The sequence below is a fragment of the Eurosta solidaginis genome, chromosome 2, assembly GCF_040869045.1.
Source record: "Eurosta solidaginis isolate ZX-2024a chromosome 2, ASM4086904v1, whole genome shotgun sequence".
In the NCBI taxonomy this organism is placed as follows: domain Eukaryota; kingdom Metazoa; phylum Arthropoda; class Insecta; order Diptera; family Tephritidae; genus Eurosta; species Eurosta solidaginis.
In genome coordinates this window covers 273,857,350-273,879,060 of record NC_090320.1, presented here as the reverse complement: position 1 = coordinate 273,879,060, position 21,711 = coordinate 273,857,350, and the positions used below count along the sequence as shown (strand labels likewise).

The window sequence follows — 21,711 nt, the reverse complement described above, 5'->3', positions numbered from 1 at the left end:
TGAAAGTATTAAATTAAAATTCGGATTTTCTTTTTTAACTGAAATTGCCAGAAATATTTTTTTCGTGATTTTTAACGCAGCTAATTTACTTGCCGTTTATTTAACAACACAGCTGATCGTCGATAAACAAATATCGAAACAAAATAGTTATCGAATCGCAAATAAAGCGATGGCAAATATGGTTAAAAAAGATAGTGGATTTCATTACTGGTCTGGCGGCGTTCGGACGCAGACACAAATTGAAATGCTTACTCAAAACAAAAATTACTAACCGTCGTATTGTCCCTCTGGTAAATTCTTGCAGGAATAGGTGATAAGATATCTGTTGTAAACCACACTTAGAACTTTGAAATTGATAGCTGCAAAATATAAATAAAATTTATAGTTTACATTTCTCAGAAATATATGGTTATAATAACATACGATCTATTCCATCATATTGTATTTGAAATTGTCCATCCTGAAGGAAAGTAAGTATTCCGATTCTTTCGTTTATGCTATTGCTAATAAATGTGAAAAAATGTTTTAAACTGCTATGTATATTTTTAAAGTGAACAAGTAAGGAAATCTAAGTTCGGGTGAAACCGAACATTACATACCCAGCTGTACACTTGAAGAGCTGTTGTTCTTTGTTTTGTGTGCTTAATAGTGTTACAAGGCTGCGCAATAATACATATACATATGGTTCTATTCTGATCTAATTTTCGTTTAAAAGAAGCAAAAAGGATACAGGGGCTAACACCGATGACCTTGAGCGGGTAATAATGCAGTTTTCCTTCAGATATGGGGATTTCCCTACTATTTGTTATAAAATAAAGATATAACCGAACAATAAACATAAACACACAAGTGTCATTGTACTAAAAATTGTTATAGGCAGGGTTATTAACGAAATTTTCCAAATTTTACTAGAAATAGCTTATTACCTGCATCTACGCACTTTTTCTAAATCTTTTATAAAAAAGAAGGCGATTTATCCGAATTAGTCCATTTTTACTGAAAATATTTCCTATTAAAAGGCATATATGTTCACCAAATTTTTCGTCGATTTATGGCTCCAGAAGCGTTGGGAAATGCATTGCAAGAAAGGGGCAGTGCCACGCTCATTTTTTTCCCATTTCTTGTTATAATGGCACAAAATACGATTGACACAAAACTATTTTTCGCTAAAATTTAACTTATTATTTTTGCCTACGACCCTTTTTAAAGTCATTTATATAAAAGTGGGCCTGGTCCTTAACCAATCTTATCCATTTTTATAGAAATATTTCCGGTTATAAGGAAAATATGTGTACCCAATTTTGTTACGATATGAAAATTTTTCTTCGATTAGACAAAAAAGAGGGGGTCCCACTCCCATTTTCAAAAATTTTAGTGTTTTCCAATTTAATGTAATAATTCAATTAGAAAGTAAAATTCTATTGATACAAAGCTCTTTTTCGCTAAGGTATAGCTTTTTATTTTCGTCTACAACCCTTTTAAAAATCTTTTGCATAAAAGTGGGCGTGGTTTTTGACCGATCTCGTGCATTTTTTTTTTTAGAAATATTTCATATTATAGAGGAAATTTGTGTACCCAATTTTATTACGATCCGTTAATTTTTCTTCCAGTTATGGTTCCCGAAACATAGAAAATTGCTTAGTCATAAAAGGGGCGGTGCCACGCCCATTTTTTTAATTTGAATTTTTTCCTATTTACAGTTAAAAATTAACTTGGGAAATGAAATACTGCCGAATTTTGTTACTATATGTTTAACGATTTTTGATTTATGATTGATAATATTGTAACGACATTAAGCAAACTCCGCTTATTTTGCACCTTCTACTAACGTTCGTATCGCTAAATTGTTGAATAAATAACTCCAATATTCAATAATGCAAAATGGACTTTAATAGATTACTTTGAGAGTACTTCACAATCACACTGATACTTCGCAACAAATAGCGTGCTTAAATCAAACTGATTTCCTGACTACTCAGCTTGCGCTCTTTTATACTCTCTGCTGCTTAATTCGCATATTTCTACTAAAGTCAAAACGTTTCGCTTGCTAGAACTGCTGTAATTATCTCCTAGTGTGGCTAGCTTCAATGTTTTTGTGTTGGGAGTTTATTACTAGTGATGGCAATATTCGTCACAATATTTATATACTCATCGTGCTTTGTACACAGGGTATATTAACTTTGATTGGATAACGGTTGGTTGTACAGGTATAAAGGAATCGGGATAGATATAGACTTCCATATATCAAAATTATCAGTATCGAGAAAAAAATTGATTGAGACATGTCCGTCCGTCCGCCCGTCCGTATGTCCTTTAACACGATAACTTAAGTCAATATTGAGGTATCTTCACCAAATTTGGTATACGAGCTTATCTGGACCCAGGTATTGGTATTGAAAATAAGCGAAATCGGATCATAACCACGCCCACTTTCTATATATATAACATTTTGGAAAACACAAAAAACCTGATTATTTAGTAAACAATATACCTAGAATGTTTAAATTTGACGTGTGGACTGATATTAAGACTCTTGATAAAAAATTTGCAACACTTTTTTAAGATGGGCGTCTCACCGCCCACTTGTGGTAAAATCAATTTTACAAATATTATTAATCATAAATCAAAAATGGTTAAACCTATCGTAACAAAATTCGGCAGAGAGGTTTCCTTTACTATAAGGAATGCTTTGAAGAAAAATTAACGAAATTGTTTAAGGACCACGCCCACTTTTATATAAAAGATATTTAAAAGGGTCGTGGACAAATAAAATAAGCTATATCTTGGCAAAAAAAGGTTTATATCAATGGTATTTCATTTGCCAACTGGACTTAGAACAGCAAATATAAAAACTTCAAATTTAAGAAAGTGGGAGTGGCACCGCCCCTTTTATGACTAAGCCATTTTCCATGTTTCGGGAGCCATAACTCGAAGAAATTTAACGGATCGTAATAAAATTGGGTACACAGATTTTCCTTTAGCAGGAAATATTTCTAAAAAAAATGGCCCAGATCGGTTAAAGACCACGCCCACTTTTATACAAAAGATTTTTAAAAGGGTCGTAGACGAAAATAATAAGCTATACTTAGCCAAAAAGAGCTTTGTATCAATAAAATTTTACTTTTTAAATTGAATTATAACATTAAATTGGAAAACACTAAAATTTTTGAAAATGGGTGTGGCACCGCCTCTTTTATAACTAAGCAATTTTCTATGTTTCGGAGCCCATAACTCGAAGAAAAAATAACATATCGTAATGAAATTGTGCACACGTATTTTCCTTATAGCAGACAATATTTTTATTAAAAATGGACGGGATCGGTTAAAGACCACGGCAACTTAGATATAAAACAAGTTTAAAAGGATCGTAGACTAAAATAATAAGCTATAACTTAGCAAAAAATAGTTTTAAACCAATGACATTTCACTTATCAAGTTTTATTGTAAGAGTGGGGGGGGGGGGCATGTTTTTTTTTTTAACGGTCGGTACCACGTGTTATGTAGAAGAGTAATTTATTTGAAATGAAATGTGCAATTGAAGCTCACGTTGAGTATATAATATTCGGTTACACCCGAACTTAGATACATTTGCTTGTTCAAGCTAGATATAGCTTTTTTTCTTGGTTTATAGCATATCTCCACTTAGAGATTTATTCGAGATCTGCTCTTAAATTAAAATATTTTCCAATCAAAAATTACATGACATGAATTGTAGGTTACCATATCTGAGATATTTGTAATGATTGACCAAAATATTGAAGTTTTGACTTATATAATTACTAGCAGACCAGTCAGACGTTGTTCTGCCCTAAATTTGGTCTATCTGCATAAATTTTAATAAGCTTTTTCCGTCTAACAGCTTCAATTTGATAACCATAATGTAAAAATACATCCTAGTGTTACCGTGATCCACGTTTTGGCCTATATCTCGAGACCCTTCACAAATAGGTAAGAAAACTACCCTGTACTAAAGCAGTCATCAGCAGATTTCATTTGTTATCCATATTGTATAAACACTATCTAGGGGTACCCGGGTCAACGTTTTGGCCTCAATCTCGAGACCCTAGTCACCAATAGGTATGAAAACTACCCTGTACTAAAGCACTCATCAACAGATTTCATTTGTTATCCATATTATATAAACACATTCTAGGGGTACCCGCGTCCACGTTTTCGCTTATATCTCGAGACCTTAGTTACCCGCGGGTACGAAAAATACCCCGTATCAAAGTACTCATAAACAGCTTCCATTTGATACTCACATTGTACAAACATATCCCAGGATTACCCAGGTCCACGTTTTTATTTCAAGACCCTAACCAGAACGGGATAAAAATTATCCTATGTCTGTCTCCTGGTTCTAAGCTACCCCTCCATCAATTTTCAGTCAAATATGTTCATCCGTTCCTTCCTCTTCAATCACTCTTTTTCTATTAAAAAAAGCGCATCAAAATCCGTTGCGTAGTTTTAAAGGTTTAAACATTCAAGGGGACATAGGGACAGAAAAAGCGACTTTGTTTTATCAGAAACGATATAATATAGAGACATTGCAGGGACGAAAAATCGTGTGAGGCAAGCTTCACAAAATTCTAGTAGGTCACATTCACCACTTACCACAGCAGAATTTGTTATCCTACCACTGTCTGTATTTGTTATTTAACAATTATTTGTGCACTTTTTATTCAGCTAATGTGTTCAAAATTTTAACTTTTACTCTTTAAAACTCCAATCAGTGTATTTCTGTGCTTGAATTATGTTAAAAATTGTGTTAAAGTTTTTGGTGTGGTAAAAGTGACCTACTAGATTTTTGTTACGCTCCGCTGCTTTCCACTGAAGTTTGCGCCTGCAACATCTTTATTTTCGATAACCTTTGGTTTTATACTATGTAGTGATGTACATCCATACATACCTATAAACCTACGCTCGAAGTTAAATAACGCAGCGAATGCTATATATGTACGTATGTATGTGTCGCATCAAGCCTCACTCAAAAGCGATTAGCGCGCACATAACACAGCGAACAACCACACAAACACATTTTTTGGTAAAAATGTTACTTTTGTTTAAATAATTTGGCTGATATAAGAAAGGAAAAAAGTATTTTTTTGATGCAGATCGAAGGTAAATATTTCAAAGTTTTACAGAAAAGTAGAATTTTTGAAATCCATCCATCCGTTTATGAGTTATAGCTGTGTAAACAAAAATTGTATGATTGATATTAGAGAAAAATTGTAAGTTTACAAACGGCGATGGTTACTAGGACATGTTTCTGAATTTCACTTCTTCATCAGCTAGCTTTTCGGGAGCTGAGCGTTGAACTCGAATCTCCAACATTCATATCAGTTGGAGATTCGAGTTCAAAGATCAGCTCCCGAAAAGCTAGCTGACGAAGAAGTGAAATTCAGAAACATGTCCTAGTAACCATCGCCGTTTGTAAACTTACAATTTTTCTCTAATATCAATTACAAAAACCATTGTATAAAGCAATATGAGCAAAGCTCGCTAATTAAAAATTTTATGATTTTTTACTACATTTTGGCAATTTGCCACGTCCCCATAATATATATCTTCAAATTATATTAACTGTACCATCTCACGTAGCTAAGCTTTCAAATGCAAAAACCCGTTTTAAAATCGGAGTATTATGTGTGAAGTTATGTGCATACATGGTATTTAGCGAATTTATTTTATAAGATTTAAGAATAAGAAGATATCTTCTCCGTTTCGAGACTTAATTTTGTATGATAAAACTTGTGAGATTTCACGTCAAATCCTTTAAGATACCTAAATCTTCAATAAAGCTCTAAATGGAGATATGATATAACGTTTAATCTTACAAGTTTAATCATACAAAATTAAATCTCGAAACGCAGAAGATTTAAGTGAAATCTCCATTAAATCTTCAATTATTACAAATATTTCAGGTATGGCAACCTACAATTCATATGTCATGTAATTTTTTGATGGGAAAATATATAAAGGTATGAACAATTTTCAAAATTTTTTTTTTTCAAGACTTTCAAGTTTAGATTTTAGTTGCCAAACGTGGGTAAAATAAGAGATATTTCAAAGTAGAATATTAAGATATGTTTTTTCTTTGTAAAACATGTGAAAATGTATGTGTTTAGTTCAAAAATATAAATATTTTTGGTGGGTGAAAAACTTCACAAAAATTTAAAATGTGAACGTGGGCCTACTTTATAGTTTTTTGAATACGAAAAAATAAAACGTCATATAAACCTACAGTATGGGATTTAATAAATCTTAACAGTTAAATCTCTTGGTGGAGATATGCTTTTAGCTTGCGAAGTTGCGATTTCGCTTTAAGCTTTTTTCAGCCTTTTTTAAGAAATTTTTTAGCTCTTTTTATCTTTTTAGAAAATTTTGGAAAATCTAGATAAACAGCTTTATGTAGATTCAATTTTAAGAACATTGAATGAGTTTTGGCTAGATCTAAAGAATTTTAAAGGCTAAGGAACAGATAATGTTGGCACTATGGTAGGCAGAAATCGAGGCGTAGTAAATTTATTAAGGGAAGATCAACCTAATATCATTTTCGTTCCTTGTGTTTGCCACCCGATTCTTTGACTGTTTCATCTGCCTCGAAACCGCTTCCGAGCGAAGTCGAATTTTTTGTTTTCCGAAACATTTAACTGGGTTTTTTAGTCCACATGTAGACTAAAGAAGATATATGCTGTGTAAAACTCCGCTCAAATAGGATAACTTCTTGTTTTTCTGTACTTATGTCAACAGGCACAATATTTATTTGAAAGGTACCGTTGTAAGCAAGGCCTTAGCTCTTATAGAGTGAAACTTACGTAAAGAATTATTATGGTAGAATATAACAACTTTATTATAAGGCTTATGGACCAACAAATTTAAGGCCTAATTATATAAGGCCTTATTAAAAGAAACTGTATTAGGTCCGTTTATATAAAGATTTTATATAGGCCACCCAAAATAAGGCTTACATAAGCTGTTATAATAAAGAGATTGAATAAGGATTGGTGTACCATAGTATAACCTTGTCATACGTTTTAATGCACATATAAAATTGCTTGGGCTTATAATAAGACACCATCTCATTTCAAACTCCTTTATTCATATTCATAATAATCTGTTCCAAAAATTTATTTAACCAGGGGTCACCATTCGGCAGTGGTTCGGCCAGCTCAGAAAGTGTGCTGAAAATATTCCCTCCAAAAATTCATTTGCGAGATATCGTTTGAAGTCGGTGTAAAACACAGCGAGTGTGGAATGTAAAGCTTATATCTTTCATGGGTTCTTTAAAAGGACAAAAAGTAGATGTCCTTATTGAGAATAGTTTTATAGGCGTTCTTATTTTACAAACAAAAAACCATTTACCTTAAACATATTACAAAATCTTATAGACTATAGTGGAGCTGGCGACCACCGAGGTGTCACGGTAGCGTGCTCCGCCTACCACACCGAATGCCCTGGGTTCACACCCAACAAGCAACATCAAAATTTTAGAAATAAGGTTTTCAATTAGAAGAAATTTTTTCTAAGCGGGGTCGCCCCCGGCAGTGTTTGGCAAGCGCTCTGGGTGTATTTCTGCCATGAAAAGCTCTCAGTGAAAACAAATCTGCCTTGCAGATGCAAATTGGAAGAGAAGCTCGGCCTTAGATCTCTTCGGAGGTTATCGCGCCTTACATTAATTTTTTTATAGTGGAGCTTTATTAATCATGTATCCCTTTTAAATTAAAACACAGATAGCATCTGCTAACTATTTTTTTTATTTTCCGTGAAATTGGAGTAAAAATTAATTTAAATTTTTATTCTCTTACGTCATTTATAAAAAAAATTAATAAAACGCATAGAAAGTTGCCTTTATAGCATATCTTCACCTAGATCTTCAACTGAGAAAATTTAATAAATCTCACATTTTAACCTGCACTGTCTCCACTGTAGTTTTGTTTGACTTTTTATTTTTTCGTATTGAAAATTTGTAAAGTGCACACGTTGTTCAGCCACAAAAATAATTTTACACGTTCGAATTAAACACATACATTTTCATAACAAAAACATATCTAAATATTTCATCTTGGTGCATTTGATTATTTTACTCACATTTGGTCATAAAATTTTAACTTAAGGATCTTCAAGAAACATACGTCATATATGAATTTAAAAACTGCTCCAACCTTTAAATATTTGCCTACCAAAAAATTAAGATGGTTGAAGATTTATTGAAGATTTATGTAAGTCAAATCTTCTGCGTTTCGAGATTTAATTTTATATGATAAAACATGCAAGATTTAATGTTAAATCTTTTTAGATGTCTAAATATCGAATAAAGCTCTAAGTGGAGATAAGCTATTAGCTTTAAATATCTTAATTATCCTTTTTGAGCTTTTCATTTTTGTCAATCTAGCCTTTTTTCTGGAAACGATCTGGCAACACTGGTTATGTCTGCATTAGGTTTCCCGCAAAATTCATATGGCTGTGCAAAATAACTTTGAGCAAGACCTTCAGCTTAGCTAGAATCCGGAAGGACAGCGGCTCAAAACTAACGAAATTTCATACTGGGCGGCCCTATCCGCTGGAAGGACCAGATGGAAAACGATTTAAATTCCTTTGGTGTTCAAATTGGCACCCATGCGTCAAATGAAGAATCGACTGGAGACACCTTTTTGGACTGCTAAGTAAGTAAGTAAAACCTCGAGTTAGTGAATTGCACTTGTAGAACTCATTTTTAGCGACGATGTGTTTTCAAATACCACTAAATTAGACCGTAGATATATCCTCGGAGATCTGACTAAACTGAGAACAAAATATTTAACCTAACGCCGAAAAAAGTTCTGAACCCTTAAAGCATGTGCGGACAACATGATTTAATCTCATCGTCCTCAATGCAGCTTCAACACGAAGAGGTGTTGAGTATTCGTCAGATCCCTAATCAATATTTTCGGAACCCTAATCATCAGGGCTGTGTGAGCCTTGTTGAGATCATTTCGTCAGACCAGCTCTCCAGTCCAGTGTTTGCTTGGCTGATTTGTGGCTTAATTTTTATACTCAGCTGAGCAGAGCTCACAGAGTATATTAATTTTGTTCGCATAGTGGTAATCCGTAACGGCACAAACTAATCGAGATAGATATAGACTTCTGTATATCAAAATAATCTGGGCGAAAAAAGAAATTCATTTAGCCATGTCCGTCGTCCGTCCGTAAACACGATAACTTGAGTAAATTTTAAGGTATGTTGATGAAGTTTGGTACGCAAGTTCCTGGGCTCTCATCTCAGATCGCTGTTTAAAATGAACGAAATCGGACTACAACCACGCCCACTTTTTCGATATCGAAAATTTCGAAAAACCGAAAAAGTGCGATAATTCATTACCAAAGATGGCTAAAGCTATGAAGCTTGGTAGATGGGTTGACCTTATGATGCAGGATAGAAAATTAGTAAAATTTTGGACAACGGGCGTGGCACCGCCCACTTTTAAAAGAAGGTAATTTCAAAGTTTTGCAAGGTGTAATTTGGCAGTCGTTGAAGATATCGTGATGAAATTTGGCAGGAACGCTTCTCCTATTACTATATGTGTGCTAAACAATAATTGGAAAAATCGTATTACGAACACAGTAAAATTTTAACAAAAAATTTGATATCTTTACAGTATATAAGTAAATTATATCAACATTCAACTCCAGTAATGATATGGAGCAACAAAACACAAAATTAAAAGAAAATTTCAAAATGGCCGTGGCTCCACCCTTTTTCATTTAATTTGTCTAGAATACTTTTAATGCCATAAGTCGGAAAAAATTTACCGATCCTTGTGAAATTTTGGCAGGGGCATAGACTCTATGACGATAACTGTTTTCTGTGAAAATGGGCGAAATCGGTTGACGCCACGCCCAGTTTTTATACACAGTCTACTGTTTGTCCTTGCGCTCGGCCGTTAACACGATAACTTGAGCAAAAATCGATATATCTTTACTAAACTTAGTTCACGTACTTATCTGAACTCACTTTATCTTGGTGTAAAAAGGCCGAAATCCGACTATGACCACGCCCACTTTTTCGATATCGAAAATTACGAAAAATTAAAAAAAATTCCATAATTCTATACCAAATATGGAAAAAGGGATGAAATTTTGGTAATTGGATTGGTCTATTGACGCAAAACATAACTTTGAAAAAAACTTTGTAAAATGGGTGTCACACCTAAAAAAAAAAATGAAAAAGTTCTGCAGGGCGAAATCAAAAGCCCTTGGAATGTTGGCAGGAACAGTATCGTGGTATTATATATATAAATAAATAAGAGGTACCCTACAGATTATGTTCTGGGTCACACTGTTCCACATTTTGGTCGATATCTCGAAAACGTCTTCACATATACAACTAAGAGCAACTCCCTTTTAAAGCCCTCATTAGTACCTTTAATTTGATACCCATATCGTACAAACACGTTATAGAGTCACCCTGGTCCACCTTTATGGCGATATCTCGAAAAGGCGTTCATCTATAAAACTAAGGCCCACTCCATTTTAAATAATCATTAGCACCTTTAATTTGATACCCATATCGTACAAACAAATTCTAGAGTCACCGCTGGTCCACCTTTATGGCGATATATCGAAATGGTGTTCACATATAGAACGATAGCGATATCTCGAAAAGGCGTCCACCTATAGAACTAAGGCCCACTCCCTTTTAAAATACTCATTAACACCTTTCATTCGATACCCATATCGTACAAACAAATTCTATAGTCACCCCTGGTCCACCTTTATGCCGATATCTCCAAAAGACGTCCACCTATAGAACCAAGGCCCACTCCCTTTTAAAATACTCATTAACACCTTTCATTTGATACCCATATCGTACAAACAAATTCTAGAGTCAGCCCTGTTCCACCTTTATGGCGATATCTCTAAATGGCGTCCACCTTTAGAACTATGGCCCACTCCCTTTTAGAATAATCTTTAATACCTTCCATTTGATACTCATGTCATACAAACACATTCCAGTGTTACCCTAAGTTCATTTTCCTACATTGTGATTTTCCCTTATTTTGTCTCCATAGCTTTCAGCTGAGTATGTAATGTTCGGTTACACCCGAACTTATCCCTCCTTACTTGTTCTTGTTTCGTTCTCCATAAATTACACTAAAGATAGCACAACGCCGAAACCGGTGTGCCTTCAAACCAAACTTGACAAGGAATGGCGGATAATGGTTCCAATTCAATTAATTGATGCATATTAGAACAATTTTTCATTATTCCTTGTTAAATTTGATTTGAATACGAACCGGCTTCGGTGTTGTGCCATCTTCAGTGTTATTTTTTGAGAATGAAAAAGGAAATTAATATTTTACCTATGCACTTGGAATTTGAAAAAAGTTTCTTTTTACACAAAAGTCTTCACTTTTACACCCTGTCGAAAAATCAACAACCCAAAGGCAACATAACTTTCTAAAACTAAAACCAAAAGCTTTGCCTGCAATTAAAAATACTTACTCTGCATTACTTATTTCGTAGTCTCTTACTATATGTTCACTGTTAGGGCCAAGAGTGTAATCACTTTTTTGGCAGCGGTTATCTCCATCGTTCTCGTATCTAGCTTGCATAAACCAGCGACCTTGGTAATTTAACTAATTAAAACATAGCTTTTAAAATGGTGTTAAAGTCTATGCATAGTACAATAAAATTGGGCTAGCTTTGTAGAGCTAACACTCAATTTATTTAAGTATATAGAACTTAATACTCACCCATTCTGATTCCACGTTTGACAAACCTCTCATATCTGGACACACACCTTGTCTTCGAACTTGTCCGGCCACCAAACATGATGATGTCAAAATAATCAAAATTGATAAAAGGGGACTGAAAGAATGAAAATAATTAAAAAATGATATTATATTGTTAAAAGAAACTTTATGGGCTGAGTATATTATTTTATTGAATTTTATTATACTCAGCTGAGCAGAGCTCACAGAGTATATTAACTATGTTCGCATAATGGTAATCCGTAACGGCATAAACTAATCGAGATAGATATGGACTTCTATATATCAAAATGATCTGGGTGAAAAAAGAAATTCATTTAGCCATGTCCGTCCGTCCGTCTGTCCTCCGTGTGTCCGTCCCGTCTGTAAACACGATAACATGAGTAAATTTTGAGGTATATTGATGAAATTTGGTATGCAGGTTCCTGGGCGCTCATATCAGATTGCTATTTAAAATGAACGAAATCCGACTACAACCACGCCCACTTTTTCGATATCGAAAATTTCGAAAAACCGAAAAAGTGCGATAATTCATTACCAAAGACGGATAAAGCGATAAAACTTGGTAGGTGCATTGAACTTATGACGCGAAATATAAAATTAGAAAAATTTTGGACAATGGGCGTGGCACCACCTACTTTTAAAAGAAGGTAATTTAAAAGTTTTGCAAGCTGTAATTTGGCAGTTGTTGAAGATATCATGATGAAATTTGGCAGGAACGTTACTCCTATTACTAGGAGTACGGATGACGAACACGCCCACTTAAAAAAAAAATTGTTAAGTCAAATTTTAAGAAAAAATTCAATATCTTTACAGTATATAAGTAAATTATGTCAACATTCGACTCCAGTAATGATATGGTGCAACAAAATACAAAGATAAAAGAAAATTTCAAAATGGGCGTAACTCCGCTCTTTTTCATTTAATTCGTCTAGAATACTTTTAATGCCATAAGTCGAACAAAAATTTACCAATCCTTGTGAAATTTGGTAGGGCATAGATTCTATGGCGATAACTGCTTTCTGTGAAAATGGGCGGAATCGGTTGAAGCCACGCCCAGTTTTTATATACAGTCGACCGTCTGTCCTTCCGCTCGGCCGTTAACACGATAACTTGCGCAAAAAACGATATATCTTAACTAAACTTAGTTCACGTACTTATCTGAAGTCACTTTATCTTGGTGTAAAAAGGCCGAAATCCGACTATGACCACGCCCACTTTTCCGATATCGAAAACTACGAAAAATGAGAAAAATGCCACAATTCTGTACCAAATGTAAAAAAAGAGATGAAACATGGTAATTGGATTGGTTTATTGACGCAAAATATAACTTTAGAAAAAACTTTGTAAAATGGGTGTGACACCTAACATATTAAGTAGAAGAAAATGAAAAAGTTCTGCAGGGCGAAATCACAAGCCCTTGAAATCTTGCCAGGAAAAGTGTTCGTGGTATGACATATATAAATAAATTAGCGGTACCCGACAGAAGATGTTCTGGGTCACCTTGGTCCACATTTTGATCGATATCTCGAAATCACCTTCAAATATACAACTAAGGGCAACTACGTTTTAAAACCCTCATTAATACTTTTAATTTGATACCCATATCGTACAAACACATTCCAGAGACACCCCTGGTCCACACTTATTGCAATATCTCGAAAAGGCGTCCACCTATAGAACTAAGGCCACTACGTTTTAAATAATCATTAACACCTTTCATTTGATACACATGTCATACAAACACATTCCAGGGTTACCCTAGGTTCATTTTGCTAAATGGTGATTTTCCCTTATTTTGTCTCCAAAGGTCTCAGCTGAGTATGTAATGTTCGATTACACACGAACTTAGCCTTTCTTACTTATTTTATTTTGCTTTTTATACCTTTCATGAAAATGAAATGGTATATTAAATTTGTTACCAATCTCGAAATTGTAAGTCCTTAAAGGAAAATAGATAGATCCATTAATAATTATACCGAAAAGATTATGATGAAGAGCTGAGTTGATTTAGCCATGTCCTTCTGTCCGTTTGCCTATTTGTATACAAACTAGTCCCTCAATTTTTGAGATATCTTGAGGTGTCCGATTAAACTTAAATTTCACCAGGTGCTTTCGTATATTGCACATATTATTGTCTCGGTGATATATGTATACAGTATATATCTCAAAGAACCATTTGTTCAGATAAGAAACTTTTCGTAATTTCTGCCCCATTTTAACGGCTAGAAGCTTCAAATTTCTCCAAATGCTTACGTATAAAGCATACATTGTTGTTCCAATTTTAGCGGCTAGAAGCTTCAAATTTCATTAAATACTTACGTTTGTTGAGACAAGTGTTTCATTGTCATAGCTATTTCGTGCAGATCACAAAAAACGTGAAACTTTGCTTCCTCTATTTTTTATTTTATATTTATCTTAAAAATCGCTTAGGTATGTACATATCGCTCATTTGCTGCAACGTCGTCATAACTTTTGAGTTGATAACATATAAACGTACCCAATATCATGATCTATGTTGTATAAAAAAATCTTCGTGATCAGTTAAAAATTTAGCACATGTTATAAAAATGAAAATATGCCTTTATATGCGCAACAACATACGGCAGTTAAAATCTTTGAATGGCTCTCCTGGAAAATTGTGTTTTTTGAGTTATGATGACGTTGCAGCAAATGAGCGATATGTTGACTTTATATTTCATATCTAATACAACCGATTATTTGGATATTACTAATGGGATAAGATTATTGTTCAGCCGCATTCATTAAAGGAATGAAGTCTTCGGCACAGCCGAAAACAGTCCCGTCCTTAATTGTTTTTATTATTTTACTAGTTAGTTTTTATTTATTTTGTTGTATGTTTTTTGAGAGGATTATCTTTTATTTAGTTGTTTTTATTTCACATTATTTTATTTTGTTTTAACTTACTTTAGTTTAGTCATTTATTTATTTTATTTTATTTTTTTACTAGCAGACCCGGCAGACATTGTTCTGCCCTAAATTTGGTCTATCTGCATAAATGTTAATAAGCTTTTTCCGTCTAACTCTCCCCTCCCGCATCTTTACTTTTTCTTAATCCTTTTACTCACTCCTCCCTCCGTCTTTTTCACTTCATCTATCTCTATCTTCGTCTCACTCTATCTCTTTCTCAGTTTCCTTCTCCTTCCCTCTTTTTTCAGGCAAATCGAATAGTACGTATGTAAGCAGGTATGTGGGTATTATTAATTCATGTCTTTATTTCGGCTTCGCATGTATATTTATCAGTTTTGCGACGTTGATGCGACTAAATCGAATATAACAATGAAAATTACTTTGAAGCTCTCAGCAACAGCTATCATTTGATATCTATATTACACACACATTGTAGGGGTATCCGGGTCCACGTTTTGGCCTATATATCGAGACAATAGTCACCCAGCGGTTAAATATATTACTCTGTACTAAAGCACTCATCAACAGCTTTCATTTGATATCCATATTGTATACACTGTGTCTATGGGTACACGGGCCCACGTTTTGGCCTATATCTAGAGACCCTAGTCACCCAAGGGTATGCTAATTATCCCTCTACTAAAGGACCCATCAACAGCTTTCATTTGTTATCCATATTGTATAAACACATTCTAGGGGTACCCGGGTCCACGTTTTGGCCTATATCTCGAGACCCTAGTCAACAATAGGTATGAAAACCATCCTTTACTAAAGCACTCATCAACAGCTTTCATTTGATATCCATATTGTGTAAACTCTGTCAATGGGTACACGGACCCACGGTTTGGCCTATATCTCGAGACCCTAGTCACCCAGGGGTATGCAAATTACCCTATACTAAAGCACCCATCAACAGCTTTCAATTGTTATGCATATTGTATAAACATATTCTAGGGGAACCCGGGTCCACGTTTTGGCCTATATCTCGAGACGCTAGTCACCAATATGTATGAAAACTACCCTTTGCTATACCACTCATCAACAGCTTTCATTTGATATCCACACGGGCCCACGTTTTGGCCTATATATCGAGACCCTAGTCACCCAGGGGTATGCAAAAAAAACTCTACTAAAACACTTATCAAAAGCTTTTATTTGTTATCCATATTCTATAAACACATTCTAGGGGTACCCGCGTCCACGTTTTCGCTTATATATCCAGACCCTATTTACCCGCGGGTTCGAAAAATACCCCGTATCAAAGTACTCATAAACAGCTTCCATTTGATACCTATATTGTTCAAACATATCCCAGGATTACCAAGGTCCACGCTATGATCTCAAGACCCTAGCCAGAACGGGATAAAAATTATCCTATGTCTGTCTCCTGGTTCTAAGCTACTCCTCCACCTATTTTCAGCCAAATATGTTCATCCGTTCCTTCCTCTTCAATCACTCTTTTTCTATTAAAAAAAGAGCATCAAAATAGGGACAGAAAAAGCGACTTTGTTTTATACTATGTAGTGATGTACATCCATACATACTTATAAACCCACGTCCGAAGTTAAATAACGCAGCGAATGCTATATATGTACGTATGAATGTGTCGCATCATGCCTCACTCAAAAGCAATTAGCTCGCACAGTTCACAGCGAACAAACACACAAACACATTTTTGGGTAAAAATGTTACCTTTGTTTAAACAATTTGGCTGATATAAGAAAGGAATCGAGTATTTGTTTTGATGCAGATCGAAGGTAAATATTTCAAAGTTTTACTGAAAAGTAGAATCTTTTAAACCCATCCATCCGTTTATGAGTTATAGCTGTGTAAACAAACATTTTATGATTTTTTACTACATTTTGGCAAATTGCCACGCCCCTATTATAAATACCTTCAAATTATATTAACTGTACCATCTCACGTAGCTAAGCTTTCAAATGCAAAAACCCGTTTTAAAATCGGAGCATTCTGTGTGAAGTTATGTGCGTACGTGGCATTTAGCGACATTATTTTATAAGATTTATATATATATATATATATATAGATTTCATATTTATTATTCCTTTTTTCAGTTTTTAACCTCTATTTTATATTATTTTTATTTATTTTATTTTCCTATTTTGTTTCGGCGGTTGTCTGGAACTTTGCGTCAGTCTCCGATATACTTCTAACAAAAATTTAAGGAATATTCGAGTTTTCTATAGTTCACGTTGATAATAGTTCAGGTTGAATAAGCACCCAATGTAATGGCGGACGCCGTGGTGTGATGGTAACTTGCTAACCTACCACAACGAAGATCCTGTTAAGGACCGTTAAGGACCGTAAAATGCAGCTTCAAAATCTTTGAATAAAATTGATTTTTCTAGAAACAAAGTTTCAATCGGTGCAAACCCTTGACTGTAATTTGGTATTTCTACCATGAAAAGCTTTTGAACGAAAATTCATCTGCTTGCAAATGCCTATCGTAGTCGGCATAAGGCATGTGGGACGGGTCCGCCAGCTTGCATAACAAATTTTAATAGTAGCACGACGCAAACACGAAGTAAAGATCGGGCTAAATCTTCTCGGAGGCATGTCGCGCGTTAGTTTTATTTATTTTTGTAACCACAAACACATAAAAGCAAGTTGATTTATATATACATAGAATCCCTAAACTATTTCTTAAAAAAGTATATGGAATTTTGGTAAAGTATTAACTTCTTTGAATGTTTGTCTGGTAATTTTGAAGTTTGTTATTTAATTAACACGAATTGCTTAACATATTTGTCAACAGATACATATGGGATACATTTGAAGCGAGCCACCATCTGAAATTATTCGAGCATTTCATGGAAAATCGTTAATTTTTGCGATTTTCCAACTGGTCTCATCATCAATTTTAAACGTCTAAATATTTTTAATATATCACACCTCAACGTTCCAAGGAAGAAAAGTTTAAAATTAGTATCAATTTAAGAAAAAAAGCTATTTTGAAAAACCAAAAAATTGTATAGAAACAAAGAGAGAGCTAAAATTTAAAAGTCTATGAATAAAACACTGAATTTTTTTTGTTTGTTTGTTATTTTAATAAACCTTGATCCAAATAGTACCAGAGGTTTAGGATTTTTCAAATATTAATGAAATTTGACCTGGCATTGATAACACTTTGCGTACTTTTTTTTACTAGAATGTTAAACATTATAAATTAATAATATTTTTCAAAAAATATTACTTAAAAGGGAAAATAAGTCTCAAAATTGACAGCTGCGTAGGAAAAAATTACTTAAGTCACCGAATACAAAATTTAGAAGAAATCGTATGAAAATTATAAATTTGTGTGGCAACGGCAACACTGATCAACGAAGTTTTCTTCAAGAAAAAGCTGGTAAAATCAACCGAGTTACAAGTCCATGCAACCGATATAGTTGTACAACTTTACCCATTACAATTAGCTATTGAACAAACTTCGCACTAGATGTTGATTCTGAATTAAGTGTTTCAAAAGTCAAATCAACAAAACAGTATTTTTTTCTAATTAAAAAAACTTTTTTTTAAAGATTTTTATATTGCTTTTCTATGGCTTGCAGCTATTGCCCAACGGTATGGCATATTTGACATTCAAATTTCCTTTGCTAAAATGTTGCCAATTTATTTTCGTTTGCCCAAAGGTCTCCCATCAATAAATAATGCTGAAGCGTGTGAAACGAGAAATAATGAGATGGGTTGTGAAACAAAATTAATCCAAGATTTTAGCGTGGGTTTTGGCTGCGCATGCTTTATCGATTTCGTGTCAGTAGTGTGACCTAATGGAATTGCTTTTGACCTCAACCCTCCAGCGCGTCAGCTTGAGGAAGTTTTTGATGTCAGTCCTTTTGACCCTAGAAAAACCAATCATAAGTTTGGCAAACACTTCGTCGCCTAAATCTACTCAAACATAAATTGCGCCAAGTATTAATTTTTTTTTCATTATTGTGTCCACGCTACAAATTGTATTCATTTTCATAAGTTACTTGTTGGCTTTCATTAAACCAAAATGACTGACATCAAAACTTCCCAAAACTGATCCGCTAGCTACTCAGGGTCAAAGGAGTTTCCATTGTTTTTCATAATTGAATGAAAGTCGATAAAACAGTGTGTGATGAAAACCAAATCTAAAAATTATATGCTCATTTATTTAAAAACCCGTTTCTCAATTTCCATTTGTTTTACAGTTTCCCTTTGTTTCAGATGATGTGGTATTTTAAATTGATGTGACGTCAGTTGTCAAAAGAAAATTGCCAACGTGTTGGCAAAATAAAGTTTTAATGCCATATTTTCTGTAGCTTTGGGCAGTTTCCGTCTTCGCTGAATAGTCAATTTAATTGCCACTCTGTAGTCATTTTGATATACGATGCTATTTGATTTACTAATCACATATTTACACATATTCACGCTGGCGTTCCCGTTAGTCCGATGATGTTTATTTTTTATTAACTTTTAGACTTTGTTTTATAATATGTATAGTTCGGGCATATTAGGTACACATACTAGTATCGTTTTTGGTTAAGATATTTTTTTATATAGATAACTCTATGGTCGTCAACGGTTTAAAAGAAAATTTCTATAGGAATAAAAGCTACTAGATTGATAAGACGAAATATGTCGAGAAAGATAATATTTCTGTATCGCGAAAATAACTAATTCGATAAGATATTTTGGATAGTTGAAATTGGCTAAGAAGATTCATACTAACGTGAGGAAATGAATATTTATATTGCCTTAGAAACTGTTAAATGTATTGACTTATTTACTTCTTGGTGATAAACGATGAAATTATCTAATAATTACTGGCAGGGGAACTTTGATATGTTTTTCACCCGACGGCAGAAATAAGCTACTGATTTTATAACGTGGCCGGATCGATCCTTTTGGTATTTTTAAATTCTGTTTGAGTGCGAACGCATTGAATGCAGCCAATAGCCTGTCAGAAATCAGATTCATCGGGCTCAATAAGGTTATGTTAGGTTGAACTGGCTGGTCCGTGAGGACCCCATCGCACATATATTATGTCCGTCTTTTGTGTTTGTTGAACGACCAAACTGAGAAATAATATTTAAAACCAGGACCTATCTTATAAAATACCTTCGTCCTTTTGATAAAGCTTTCTAGGAACTATGCCACTAGCTGTTCTATATCTGATTTAAATACAGCAAAAATTCAAAAACAGGATGTATATACATATTTCTTTAAGTTAATCCAGATGGACGTATAGTAGTATGTCCTTTACTAATATATCAATTAGATTCTTGAAATATCTTTTAATTTACAACACTATTTTATTCTGAAAGGATAATATAATTTAGTTACTTACATAGCAAATTGATGTTTCAGCATTTTTTATAGCTTTAATTTGAAGGGATCACAAGGAAATAACACTTTCTCCTTCGACACTAAAACTGACAATGTGATATTAAAATTTTGCACACCTTTTATACTTGCACTCTATACCGTTTTTTCCAGCGAAACTTCCACACACACAAAACACATTTTACCATTCCAAATAAAAACTAGTAAGGACGGGACTGCCTTCGGCTGTGCCGAAGACCTCATACCTTTCATGAATGGGGCTGAACAATAATCTTATCCCATTCGTAATCTCCAAATAATGCGCTGTATAAGATAAGAAATATATAGTGAACAGATGTACGTATCTAAACGATTTTAAGATAAATATAAAAAAATGGCAAAAACCCCCTTATCTGAACGATCGGTTGTATGGGATATATATTATATATAGCACCGATTGAAATGATTTTTTCATGAAATCTTCTATGATATATTAGAATAAATATCACCAAGTTTAACGCTTTTATATTGGAAATTAAGGGGAAATGGCCAAAAATCTTTCTATCTGAACGAACGATTGTATGGGATAGGTATATACTATATACATATAGCTCCGATCAAAGTGATTTTTTCAGAAAATCTTCTATGATATATTAGAATAAATATCACCAAGTTTAACGTTTTTATATTGGAAATTAAGGGGAAATTTCCAAAAATCTTTCTATCTGAACGATCGGTTGAATGGGATATATACTATATATAGCTCCGATCAAAGTGATTTTTTTAGAAAATCTTCTTTGAGATATTAAAATATATATCACCCAGTTTCACGTTTATATTTTCAAAATTAAGGGAGAAATGGCCAAAACTCTTTCTATCTGGACGATCGGTTGAATGGGATATAACTATATATAGCTCCGATCAAAGTGATTTTTTCCAGGATGTCTTATATGATAGATTAGAATATATATCACCGAGTTTCATGTTTATATTTTCTAAATTGCGGCAGGAATGACCAAACTCGTCTTATCTGAACGATCGGTTGTATGGGAGAAATATGTTATAGTAGTCCGATCGTACCGGATCCGACAAATGTCTAATATAATACAAAAATACATCCTTGTGCCAAATTTCATTGAGATATCTCAAAATTTGAGGGACTAGTTTGAGTTCAAACAGACAGACGGATGGACGGACAGACGGACTTGGCTATATCAACTCAGTTCGTCGCCTTTATCAATTCGGTATACTTAATGGTGAGTCTATTTTCTATATTTCTCATCGTTACAAACATCGGACCATAGTTAATATACCATTTCATGTTCATGAAAGGTATAAAAACAAAAACAGTAAGTAGCCTAAGTTCGGGTAACATTGTACATACCCTACAGAAAAAATGAGACAGTCACGAAAAGCGACAGTTTCGCAATAGGTTTAGGTCCGTCACTATCTTCTAAGATACATATACAAGTTTCCATTTTCCACATACTCTGGTCTCTGTTATGTGCATAACACAGTGTAAAAAAAGTAAGCTGATTGGCCAATTTTCGTGTATTCACAAAAGACTTTGTTTTAAAAAAACTTTCAAATTTATCAATTTAACCCTTGGTTGGTCACCCTGTGTTGGTGAAAATATAAGTGTCAAATGAATCTATCTGCTAGGTAGCTATCCTCCAGATAAAATCTACTTTAAATGGAGATTGTAAAGCGGCCCTTAATG

General features: G+C 34.0%; 1 protein-coding gene across 1 annotated transcript in view; it reads right to left on the bottom strand.

The window, feature by feature from the left end:
* The window catches only part of LOC137242793 (bilin-binding protein-like), a 28,999-nt gene extending 8,893 nt beyond the window's left edge, over positions 1-20,106 (bottom strand). The window contains exons 1-5 of the mRNA XM_067770044.1: positions 20,017-20,106; positions 11,736-11,850; positions 11,485-11,618; positions 424-503; positions 273-359 (exon numbers count right to left, since the gene is read on the bottom strand). Of these exons, the coding sequence (XP_067626145.1) occupies positions 273-359; positions 424-503; positions 11,485-11,618; positions 11,736-11,850; positions 20,017-20,039 (439 nt within the window). The 5' untranslated portion in view covers positions 20,040-20,106. The remainder of the gene's footprint in view (positions 1-272; positions 360-423; positions 504-11,484; positions 11,619-11,735; positions 11,851-20,016) is intronic.
* Positions 20,107-21,711: the final 1,605 nt, after the last annotated feature.